The sequence below is a fragment of the Drosophila kikkawai genome, chromosome 2L (genome assembly GCF_030179895.1).
Source record: "Drosophila kikkawai strain 14028-0561.14 chromosome 2L, DkikHiC1v2, whole genome shotgun sequence".
Classification (NCBI taxonomy): domain Eukaryota; kingdom Metazoa; phylum Arthropoda; class Insecta; order Diptera; family Drosophilidae; genus Drosophila; species Drosophila kikkawai.
Genome location: NC_091728.1, coordinates 33,136,798 through 33,149,377, shown reverse-complemented (window position 1 = coordinate 33,149,377; position 12,580 = coordinate 33,136,798). Strand labels below are relative to the sequence as shown.

General features: G+C 41.2%; 2 protein-coding genes across 2 annotated transcripts in view; both read left to right on the top strand.

Moving 5' to 3' along the window:
• The first annotated feature begins 2,473 nt into the window (after positions 1–2,473).
• Positions 2,474–3,097, top strand: LOC121503213 (uncharacterized). Its single transcript, XM_041777442.1, has one exon. It carries the CDS (start codon positions 2,474–2,476, stop codon positions 3,095–3,097), a length of 624 nt encoding a protein of 207 aa, XP_041633376.1.
• A 7,919-nt stretch (positions 3,098–11,016) lies between these two features.
• The window catches only part of LOC108081518 (sarcoplasmic calcium-binding protein, alpha chain), a 137,984-nt gene continuing 136,420 nt past the window's right edge, over positions 11,017–12,580 (top strand). Inside the window, exons 1-2 of the mRNA XM_041777452.2 lie at positions 11,017–11,093; positions 11,265–11,340. Of these exons, the coding sequence (XP_041633386.1) occupies positions 11,289–11,340 (52 nt within the window). The 5' untranslated portion in view covers positions 11,017–11,093; positions 11,265–11,288. The remainder of the gene's footprint in view (positions 11,094–11,264; positions 11,341–12,580) is intronic.

Sequence of the window (12,580 nt, the reverse complement as noted above, 5' to 3'; positions counted from 1 at the left end):
TTACACAGCTGAACAAGTTGCTTGCGAAAAGCATTTCGAGCACACAGTAAAAAGACTTTCTTCATGTCGTTTTGAGGTGCCATTTAAGACAAAGCCAAGTGTTCTAGGCTTATCCTTCGAAACGGCAAGACGCAGATTTCCTTCGTTGGAGCGCAGACTTGCGAATAACTGCGAGTTGCAAGACATGTATCACGAGTTTATGAGAGAGTATCTTAACCTTGGGCATATGTCACGGCTTCCAACGCCTCCTCCAGGACAACACAATTATATTCCACGTCAATGTGTCCTGAGACCTGATAGTAGCACCACAAAGTTGTGAGTTGTCGTCAACGTCGATCTCATTAAATAAGACTCTAATGGTATTCAGATTTCGATTGAACGAATATGCCTTCACAGCAGATATTTCAAAGATGTATAGGCAAGTTAACGTTGCCAACGAAGACCGAAATTTCCAACTCATTTTGTGGAGGGAAATATCGACTCAAGCTCTCCAAACCTTTGGCCTAAACACTGTCACTTATGGGACAGCCTCAGCTCGATTCTTAGCCATTCGTTGTCTCTTTGAGCTAAAAAAAATTTACGCTAAATCACATCCGGTGGCAGCGGAGGTAATTTCGAGCGACTTTTTCGTCGACGATATGCTCACAGCAGCGAACAGTTTGGACGAGTTGGAAGTGATTCGCAAGGAAGAGTTAGGGGGTTTCCATTTAGCCAAATGGGCAACAAATCATCCTAGTTTGATGACTAGTCAGAGAAACGCTTATATTTAACGCTTATTTTTAACACCTCGGAGTCCGTCAAAACGCTTGGAATGAGGTGGAACCCTCAGAATGATGCATTATAGTTTAGAAGATTCGTTTCAATCCTTACCTCCCACGAAACGCAACATTTCGTCCGTCACAGCTCGTTTGTTTGACCCCTTCGGGCTATTGTGTCCGTTGATCACAAGAGCAATATTCTTGCTTCAGGAGCTTTGGCGACAAAAACTAGATTGGGATGAATCAGTTCCCATGAAATTGCATACAAGTTGGAACGAATTTAAGCAGAATTTATCAGAGATTGAAAAGATATCCATTCCTCGATATATCTGTCTGTCGGCCTATGACACTGTTCAAATCCACGGATTTGCTGACGCATCGAGCCACGCCTACGGCTGTTGCATTTATGTTCGCACGGTGGCTGGGACAAATAGGTCATCGAGACTGCTAACCACTAAGTCACGAGTGTCCCCGCTAAAAACCAAATCAATTCCAAGGCTCGAATTATGTGCAGCGTATTTGCTGGCCATGCTATGGACTCAAGTATCTTCTTTTGCTACACAAGATGGAGTTGGAGAGGGTTAATTTTTGGGCGGACTCCCAAGTCACTCTATACTGGTTAAAGAGGGATCCGTCTACTTTAGCAACATTTGTCGCGAATAGAGTTGCTGAAATCCAAGAACGCTCAGAGAATATAGTCTGGCGTCATGTGCCTACAGAAGAGAATCCGGCTGACTTAGTATCACGTGGAACAGATATAGAGGGTTTGAAGCGTACTCTATGGGAAAATGGACCTGAATTCTTACTGCGAAATCCAGACGAGTGGCCTAGTTCTCATCAGATTGAGGTATCACAGGAGTTACAGGAGTTGTCCGAGAATAAAAAATCGTAGCAGTATGTTCCGTCACAAAAAACCAACCTCACCTGATAATCCTTTGCCTCCCAATCCCTACCGAGACATGGGCAAGTCTTAAAACTACCTCCCCTCAAGTCAGGCGTGTAAAGCGACCCGTGCCCACTGACTATATGGTTCGCAGCTGAGGGGTTAAACCAGCTGTGTTCGAACGGAGCCTTCCCAGGGCCGGGCAACCCTGGGTCGGAACGAGCCTTGCCGTGGCTTAGGGGCGAAGCCACGGTTGACCTTCCTTCAATGCCCCGAACCCCTCGGGCCCGCCGCGCTCGCCCTGCCGAGCAACGCGGGCGTTTATGAAAATGAGCACAACAAAAAAATTCGCTTCGGACCTCGTGGGGGAGGTAAAACCCCATCACAAATCGACGGAAAGCGAATTGGACGAGGAGGAGCTACTGCGCTCAGACGACGAGACGCTAGCTCCGTCCAATACAGAGGGAGGTGTAAAGACAAACACACCTCAAACGACACAACCAAAGCACACTAAAGCGGCGGCAAGCCAAGCCAAAGCGACCGGCGAACACGGGAAGACAAAACCGTGGACCCACCAACAACGAAAGGCGCAGGCAAGCAAGGCCCATTTCATCCTCGCCAAAATAGCGAGGAATGAAAAGGAGGGCAAAGCCGAAATTTCTAGCAGTAAGAAGGAGCACCCAGAGACGTCTTTGCCTCCTCAAGCAAAGCGCAACAAGAGGTGAGCGAGAGCGCTCCAAAGAGAGCCAAGGACGCTAAGGGAGCACCGAGGCCGACCACGTTCGTCAAACCGGCGAAAAAGTTCAGCGAGGTGGCCAGAGACAGCCTCGCAATGGCACTTATAGACGAGCTCAACGACGATGGGCGCCTTCTGATGGAGAAATGGGAGGAGGTCGAGACCCAGCTGGCGGAGATGGTAACCGACAAATTACTGTCCGAGCCAACGGGCCAGTCACCCTCCTTTGACTCCTCAGACATGGTTAGGGGGCACCGGGTAATCAGGTGCGACGACGAGTTTTCGCGGGACTTCCTGGCGGATTTCGTTGCCAGACTAAGCAAAGCATGGAAGGGGATTAGCATAAAGCTAGTCCCCGCCAAGGACATCCCAAGGAGACCCAGAGTTCGCATCTGGTTGCCCAAGGGGCTGTCTAGTCATGAAAGGGTGCTCAAGACTCTGCGAGCAATGAATAAGGGAGTCGACATGGAGGACTGGGCCATTCTCAGAGCTGAGCGAGAATTGAAGTCCAGCCAGCCATATCTGTTCTTAATCAACCAGCGCTGCCTAGAACAGCTGAAGGCAGCAGACAACAAGGTCCGGTACGGCATCAGGAAAGCCAAGGTGAAGGTCTTCCTAGACGAACCGGACGACATCCTGGAAGATGAAGTCGAGGACGCCAATAAGCTGCTGGACGATTTGGCGATCGCCGACAGCACCCCCAACACCACCCCGATCTAATGCCGACCGTCGTTCAGATAAACCTGAAGCGCAGCTCCCACGCTTCAGTTAATCTGGGGGTCCTTCTCCGCGAGAAGGACATCGACATCGGCCTTATACAAGAGCCATGGACAAGGGACGGACAAATCTCTGGCATGGCCATAAAGGGATACACAGCATTGTACACAAACTCGACAGGTAGGCCGAGGGCGGGTATAATCATTAAAAACAACCTTAATGCTCTTCTCTACCCCAATCTCAGCATCTTAGATCTAGCAAGATTCAAGGCGGCGGAAGGGACAGCCATACTAATAGCTCCGGTTACATGGCCCACGACGAACCTGCAACATCTGAAGCGGTTAATAGGGTGATGCAGTGGGCTGAGGAGACTAAGACGACGCTCATCCTCGGGTGCGATGCCAACGCAAGGCACACACTGTGGGGAAGTAAGGAGACAAACGAAAGGGGTGAGTCTCTCTTCGATAGTATTATATGTCGTGACGTCAATATTTGTAACAAGGGAAACACGCCCACCTTCATCTTTCCAAGAACGGAAGGATTTCAGGGCTGGGAGGAAGTCCTAGACATAACCCTCCAAATGGAGCATAGTGATTATAAGGTAAGAAATTGGAGAGTCTCTACACAAGACTCGTTTTCAGACCACAGGTACATATTCTTCAAAATCGTGATGCCGGTATGTGAAACGGCGCCGAAGCGAAACCATCGAAACACTGACTGGGACAAATACGGAAAGATTGTACAGTCAAAGGTCAAAGACAGAAGGATCAAGACCCGATCCACCCCGGAGAGAATAGATAAGGAAGTCGAGGACTTCACGAATATTCTGAACAAAGCCTACAAAGAGTCATGCAGACTAACATACTCTAAGAAGACATACCCACCATGGTGGAACAAAGAGCTATGCGAGCTCAGAAAGAAAGTTCGAAAAGCCTTCAACACAAGTTACGGTACCAAAGACTGGCAGCCGTACAAAGCAATACACAAAGAATACAAAAAGGCAATCTACGTAGCCAAGAAGGAATCTTGGAGCAGCTACTGAGAATCGCTTGAAGGAGTCAAAGACACGGCGAGGCTAAGTAAAATCCTATCGAGAGGACACACAAGCCCCACGATCATAAACAAACCTGATGGGACAGGAAGTACGTCGGCTGAAGAGTCACTGGAAGTCCTGCTGAATACGCATTTCCCAGGAAACCAAACAGAAGAACCTAGAATAATGGAAAGCCAGGGGGCAGACCAGCAGCTACAAGTAGAAGATATCATCACCATGGAAAGAATCCATTGGGCGATAGATTCCTTCGACAAATACAAAAGCCCGGTTCCAGACGGAGTAATACCGGCAATGCTACAAACAACGAAAGCAAGCACGGGAAAATGGCTGCAAGCAATCTTCCAGGCATGCATTAAAACAGCACACATACCACTTCCATGGAAGGAAGCGAGGGTAGTCTTCAAACCAAAACCAGGAAGAAGGGGACACATCCAAGCCAAGGATTATAGGCCGATAAGCCTTACCTCCTTCCTAATGAAAACACTGGAACGGATCATTGATATCCACATCAGAGAAAGAACGGAGAAAAGCCTTTCCAATGCGCAACATGCGTACAGGAAAGGCAGATCCACGGAAACAGCATTACACGTGGTAGTGCGATACATAGAAAGGCTCTACTTTTCAAAAACTACGCCATGGCCACCTTTCTGGACATAGAAGGAGCCTTTAATAACGTCAATGCGGATTCCATCCTGAGTTCCCTCAACGGTATAGGAGTAGAGGGAGGCATCAGGGCATGGATTGGCTGACGAGCAGGAGGATAACAGCCGAACTGAGTGGCACTCATCACACAAGATTTGTGAAGAGGGGCACACCTCAGGGGGGAGTCCTGTCCCCACTGCTCTGGCTGATAAACATGGACGACGTACTAAGAACACTAAATAGCGAAGGAGTAAAAGTGGTAGCATACGCAGACGACGTGTCCTACTCCCTTCAGGACCATTCCCCGACGTCATCAGCGAACTAATGACAAGGGCACTTACTAAACTCAATGCATGGGCAAAAGCCTGCGGATTGGGCATAAATAAAAGTAAAACGGAACTAATGCTCTTCACTAGGAGAACTAAGGTCCCTAGCTTCACAAAGCCAAAGATAGATGGCATAGAACTAGAGATATCACAGCAGGCAAAGTATCTGGGAGTGATACTGGATGCGAAACTGCCATGGAAACAAAACATCAACGAGAGAGTCAAGAAAGCAAGCATAGCATTCTATTCCTGCAGGAAGATGTTCGGAAAGAACTGGGGCATCCACCCCAAGATAATAATATGGCTTTACACAGCGGTGGTAAGACCCATACTCACATACGGAGCATTAGTATGGTAGCCAGCATTAACTAGGGCATACAACGTACAGAAACTAACAAGGATACAGAGATCGGCATGCGCAGGAGCCACAGGAGCACTGAGATCATGCCCCGCGGCGGCGCTGAACGCCATCCTGAACATAATACCGATAGAGCATTTCATCAGGAACACTGCAGCACAAGGTGCGGTACGACTTAAGGCTAGTCAAAGCTGGAAAGACTACCACACCGGGCACTGCAGGATTCTGAACGAGATAAACTATCGGACGACAGTAGACACAGACTACATGACAACCGAACTGCGATTCGGTAACACATACACCACTATATACCCTACAAGGGAAGACTGGAAGAGAGGGAGAGTAACCGAACCGGACGAAGTATCACTCTACACCGACGGCTCAAAGATGAGCGACGGAGTAGGGGCCGGAATCTACGCCGAGAGCTGGAAGGTGGAGGAATACTTCCACCTCCCAGAGTCAGCGACGGTTTTCCAGGCGGAGGTTCTCGCGATACTGAAAGCTGCCGAACTTTCGCTAGACCGAGGCCTCCGGAATACCAAGGTGAGGATATACTCAGACAGCCAGGCGGCGATCAAATCCCTCGCACAAACACGGACGAATTTAAAACTAGTGGCCAAATGTAAAGGGGCACTAAACAGACTAGCAGAAGACAACAGGGTACAAATAGCCTGGGTACCCGGACACAATGACATAGACGGAAACGAGAAAGCAGACGAGCTGGCCAGAAAAGGGTCAGAAGAACACTCAGCAACAACAGACATACAGATCTCCCTGAACTCAGTCCAGACGAAAATTCATGACCATTTCAAACAACTAGCCAGCAAGGAATGGTCGACGAAGGCAGAGCACAGAAGATCGAAACTATGCTGGCCAGAATTCAATAGGAAGAGAACCGCAGAACTGATCTCCAAGAGCAAAAAGGACATCAGGAGGATAGCGGCAACCATCACCGGCCACTGGCCAATAGGCACGCAAGCCTGTAGGATGGGTCTACCCTACAACCCACAATGCAGAACCTGCAAGGAACCAAGCGAGCAGGAGACACCAGAGCATCTGCTGTGCCACTGCCCGGCACTCAACAAACAAAGAGCCCGACACTTCGGAGCACACCAACTCGAGTCACTAAGGGAAATTGGAAGGCAGCCAGAAGCGGCCATCCTAGCTTACCTGAATGACACGGGCTGGTACTAAGTAGGGCGCAGACAACAACAAATCGAGGGTGTGGATCAAAACGGAGCTCAGCTCTAATTGGAGGCGGCCAGGGCTGCCTCACCACTTATACCTAACTACCTACCAACTCTTCTTCGACAGTTGCGCATTTTAAGTTATCGCTTGGATTTCTTCTCCAAATACTTCTTCTTGAGCGGTTGGCATTAAAATTTTCTTGGGACGAAGAACCCATCCGACTACTCTGGTCAGTCTTAAGAAGATAGAAAATTTGTCGAAATTGATAAAACGGTAATTTACTTGACAGTTTAAAACGGTTTTGATATTTATTTCTTTTTCAAGAAATTGTAAGAATGTTTATTGCAGGCCATTCGATTTGATTTAGTTTAAGAAATTGTGGGCCACATAACCATTGACTGTTTTGCCGGATGTTTGGATGATGTTGCAACCCTAGTGATTGCAGGGGGGGCGGAATGTTTAGGTACTCGGCCCATCGTACCGCTGCTGCTAGCTGAGCTTTCCGCTCTCGCCCCTCTTGCTCTCCAGCGCGCGCTCTCCCGCGCTCGCTCTCCCGCAGCGCTGAGCGCTTCCGCACTCTCGAGCGCGGGCCTCGGAGTTCGTTTCCGAATACTTCGATAGGCCGCTGCCGATCTCCCGCTCTCGCTTTAGCGAAGTAAAGCGGGCGGCAGCCCGGTCTTATGCTTAAGCTAGACTTAGTTCTATGTATGCAGCGAAATAAAGCTGAACGAATTGATGTTGAATTTACCGACGACGCCCCCGCTGTTTTCATTTCGACTTCGACTATAATTTACGTCAGCGCCGTGGGAATTTTACAGCCTCTCAACCCACAAATTTACCAGGAAAGAAGTGCCGTCCCCAACACCAACATATAAAATCCAAATCGAACGAGACAAAAATATGGGCAATTCAGAGAATACAAAGGTTAACCGGACATATATATTGTATATTCTTGATCAGCATCAACAGGCGATTTGATCTAACAGTGTGACCGTCTGTCCGTCGGTGAGTACAACTCTACGAAAACTTCTTTAGTTTTGAAGCTATCTGAATTGAGCTCTGCAGATTAACCTTCATTTCTCACTAGTATATATGTATGTCGGAACAGGCAAGAACGGATGACTAAATTTAGGAAGTGAAACCAACCTATGACAACCCTGCAGTACTGGAGGTGGCGATTGGCCTTGCGTAGTTGCTTACTTCGTCGGTTACTATATGGGTACTTACTATACTGACCCTACGGTAAACGAGCTGCGAACCGGCTACTAGCTGGATTCTAAAAATTTGGTGAGAGCAGCAAATCTACTTTTAGCTCAGAGAGAGAGAAAAGGATACATATATTTTTGCTCTTTCCTTCAAATTGTATGTATTCGGGTTCCCGACATTAGCTTTTGATTTGACTCAGTGGCCCAGTTGGTAAGCAGACGGTCTGTGATTTCTGAGACATGGGTTCGAATCCCGACCGGGAAATAGGAAAAGTACGTTTAAGTGGCTTTTAATAAGATTTATACATTAATTGATTTTGAGCACTTTATACCGGATTTTTTTTCTGTGTACTTACATTGCCGACCATTCCATGGGGTCCCATGTAAGTACTTACATTACTTCCCTTAATATGGAGCACTATTTCACTAGTTCCTGGGTATACGACACAGTGGCGATTGACCCTATTTGCGGACATTTCATACAAAAACGGAAATGAAAAATCGCATTGCTTGGGCCCGATGGGTAAGTAGGGGTGGTCTGCTGGTAAGCGCTTATTTCACCAGCTACGAACCAGCGCGCAGTACTGCAGGGAACAATATGTTCATAACCTATATTGTACTCTTAATAATAGTGTTATGTTATAATATTGTTTATATTATTTGTCATTTCTGAACTTATAAATAGAGAACAATTTAATAAAAATTACACTAAACAATATTAGAATACAGTGTTGACATCCCAGGCCGGGGGTATTGAGAAATTTTCCCCCTAAATAATCTATGTATAAACAAGAAAGGAAGCTAACTTCGGCACGCCGAAGTTTGTATACCCTTGCAGATTGGTTTCGATGTTTATATTATAGATTTAAATGCTGAAAACACTCACAAAACAGAGTTTCATTACATTTTGCCTATACTTATTATGTTTACAGTTTGACAGTTACAGTTTTCATTCCCAGCTTTACATATTCTATAAATTTACCGATCGCTTCTATGGCAGCTATATGATATAGTTGTCCGATTTTTATGAAATTTATACCAAAATTCTAGAATAATAAAAAAAAGTTTATATCTCAGAGTAGATAAAAATACGTTGAAAAACAACGAAGTTATAATTTGTATACCCTTGCAGGGTACTATAATTTCAGTCAGAAGTTTACAACGCAGTGAAGGAGACGTTTCCGACCCTATAAAGTATATATATTCTTGATCAGCATCAACAGCCGAGTCGATCTAGCCATGTCCGTCTGTCCGTCCGTCCGTCTGTCCGTTTCTATGCAAACTAGTACCTCAGTTTTAAAGCTATCTGAATGAAACTTTGCATATAGTCTTCTATATACTCTCACTGCTATATATGTCGGAACGGGCCGGATCGGACGACTATATCATATAGCTGCCATACAAATGTTCGATATATTTTTCGAAAAAAAATTTTAACTTGGCTGTTTATCAACATTTTTGCGTCATTTTTTAGATTATATCATTTTTTTTTATTTTAGATTTTCGGTAAAAATTTCATGAAAATCGGACGACTATATCTTATAGCTGCCATAGGAACGATCGGGAAATTAATAGAAAAAAAATTATAACTTCCTTGTTTTTTAACCTATTTTTATCTACTCTGAGATAAAAGCTTATTTTAATATTTCAGAATTTTGGTATAAATTTTATGAAAATCGGAAAACTATATCATATAGCAGCCATATAAACCGATCGGAAGATGTAGAGAAAATGTAAAACTGGGAATGTAAAACTGTAACTGTCAAACTCTAAACATAATAAGTGTAGATAGAATGTAATGAAATAATATCTGCAAGGGTATACAAACTTCGGCGTGCCGAAGTTAGCTTCCTTTCTTGTTTTCCTATTCATTTCCCGATCGTTTCTATGGCAGCTATAAGATATAGTGGTCCGATTTTCATAAAAATTTTACCAAAATTCAGAAATAATATAAAATGGCCATATCTAAAAAATGGTGAAAAAATGTTGAAAAACAGCCAAGTTATAAATTTTTTTCTAAAAATTTATCAAACATTTGTATGGCAGCTATATGATATGTTCGTCTGATCTGGCCCGTTCCGAAATATATAGTAGTAAGAGTATATAGAAGAATATATGCAAAGTTTCATTCAGACGGACAGATGGACAGACGGACAAACGGACATGGCTAGATCGACTTGGTTGTTGATGCTGATCAATAATATATATACTTTATAGGGTCGGAAACGTCTCCTTCACTGCGTTGCAAACTTCTGACTGAAATTATAATACCCTGCAATCGTATAAAAACAGGTATATCCATTTCGGGCATTTCTGAAAACTACTGGCCCGGGGAAAACAAACCAATATACTCGGAAACCCACCTACCCTGAATAAAAAAATACATATAATATTTGTATGCCATGTTGAATATCCTAGTTAAATGTTTAAAGAAACCAAACCAAAAATATTTTGATATGTTATTTTGTAAAAATTGTGTTTTTATAATAGGTTAAGCATGTTTTAAAAATATCCCATTGTGTTCATACCTATAACTACAGTGAAGATTGCATTATGTATCAAAACAAGAGAAACTAAATAAAACCGAATAACATAAAAATAGTTGAGAAATTTATAATAACAATAAAATATTATATGTTATGAATAAATTTAAATATTATTATATATATATATGTATATATATATATAGTATAGTATATATATATATATATACAAATTTTACAATAAATAAAGAAAAGTATTTATATTGTTTAATGTTTTTTTTTTTTGAAAAATGTATTGAGATTTAACTTAAATATTTAGTAATTAATTAAGTTTTAACATTTAATATTTTATAGTTAATATTCATAACATACAAAGATGCGAACTACAATTATACATATAATATTATATATATGCATATATTTAAATATATATAATATATAAAAAATGCATATATTTGATATAAAAACATGCGTATGTAGATGTACATACATAAATATATATATATATATATATATATATATATATATATATAAGATTATACATAGACACGTATATATATATATAGATTTATATATATATACGTGTCTATGTATAATCTTATTTGTAAATATATAATTAAAACGCATTTTCTTTACAATAAAAGTATTTATATATAATGTTTAGATACATGCATTTAAATTAATGTTGCCAATGTGGATGAGATATACAACACTTAGTTAGTCTGAAGTAAACTACTCCAAAGGTAAGGAGCAATTATTTACTACCTTACTAACTTAAACATTTAATTAAAAAAAAGATATATATAATATATTAATATACTTTAACGTATCAAAATTACGTTCCTTAAAATTAAGTTCAAACATTTAAATGAAATTTAACAATCGCTTATTTACTAATACATATGAATTCTTAGTTTTTAGTTTCAAGTACCGTCGTAATGGCCTATTCATGGGATAACCGTGTAGACTTCGTTGTCCGGTATATGTATGGTAAGTCAGATGTAAAAGAATTATTAATCCCTGCATATGAAAATATATATTTTAACCACTTAATACAAATTATAAGATAATTGAGCTTTGATACTCTTTATGAAGTGCATTCAATGAATTCTCAAAATATTTACTGTTTTTTTTTTTTAAACTTGGACAACTTCTCTTGTTTGAAGAAATTTGTAACTATTGTATTTCATACATTATATAAAACCTAAAGAGCTATACAAAAATAAATAATTATTAATATTAATATTAATAGTAATTTTAATTATTAACAATTATAAATATTAATAAAATAATTAATCGCTTTTAGCTAGAAATATCTATCGTTAAGTATTCAAATACTTGAAGACTAACAAGGAATATATAAAAGATGTATATTTAAACAAAGCATATAAATATTTGGTTTTAATAACATTATTTTAAAATCGTTACAATATTTCAGATTTGAAATATTGAATATTATTTATATTATAAATATATTTACTGAATAGAAACCAAGTAATACCAACTTTCAACTATATTTACCAATGCAAATATTTACAGTTTTACATTTTTAACTACATCTAATGTTCGTTCCTATGGCAGATATATAATATAGTAGTCCGTTTTATATAAAATTAAAATCGAAATTCTGAAATATCATAAAAAAGATACAAACAAGTTAAAGATCAATGAAGCTATAATTTCCGATTGTTTCAAATTTTCATAAACTAAATCTGAAACTTTGAAATAACATAAAGTAGTCATACCTCAAAGTGAATGTGAAAATATTTAAAAAAACAGCACAGCTTAACTTATTTCTGAAGATGTTCTAATGACTACTACTATTTTATGTTATTTCAGAATCTCGTAAATTCACTGTTTTTCAACATGTTTTCATTCAAGATATTTCAAAGTTTCGATTTTATCCTTAAAACATTGTGCAATTTTTCATTGTTTTCGCATTCATAAAATATTTTCTGATGGATGTGGTGTTGGAGTGGTATTTGCGCATCCCAATAAGAAATGTTTGGTTGTCACAGGTTCGTCTTCTTCGTGGTCAATTGGTAGTTCTGTTAATGGCCGGGAATTTAATGTTTTTTGCTTCAATTAGTGCCAAACGCAATGTTTCGACGCGTGGTGCTATGTCAGAGAGCGACTTCTTAATTAGCAGTTTTATAATGCGAATGTCTTTCCTAGCAATCGCCAGTACTTGGGTTAGTGGGAGAGTGAAATATCCATTCAATTTTCAGTC

What these genes read in the sequence shown, in the direction of transcription:
- LOC121503213 (XM_041777442.1), top strand. Translation starts at nt 2,474, where the DNA reads ATGGCACTTATAGACGAGCTCAACGACGATGGGCGCCTTCTGATGGAG.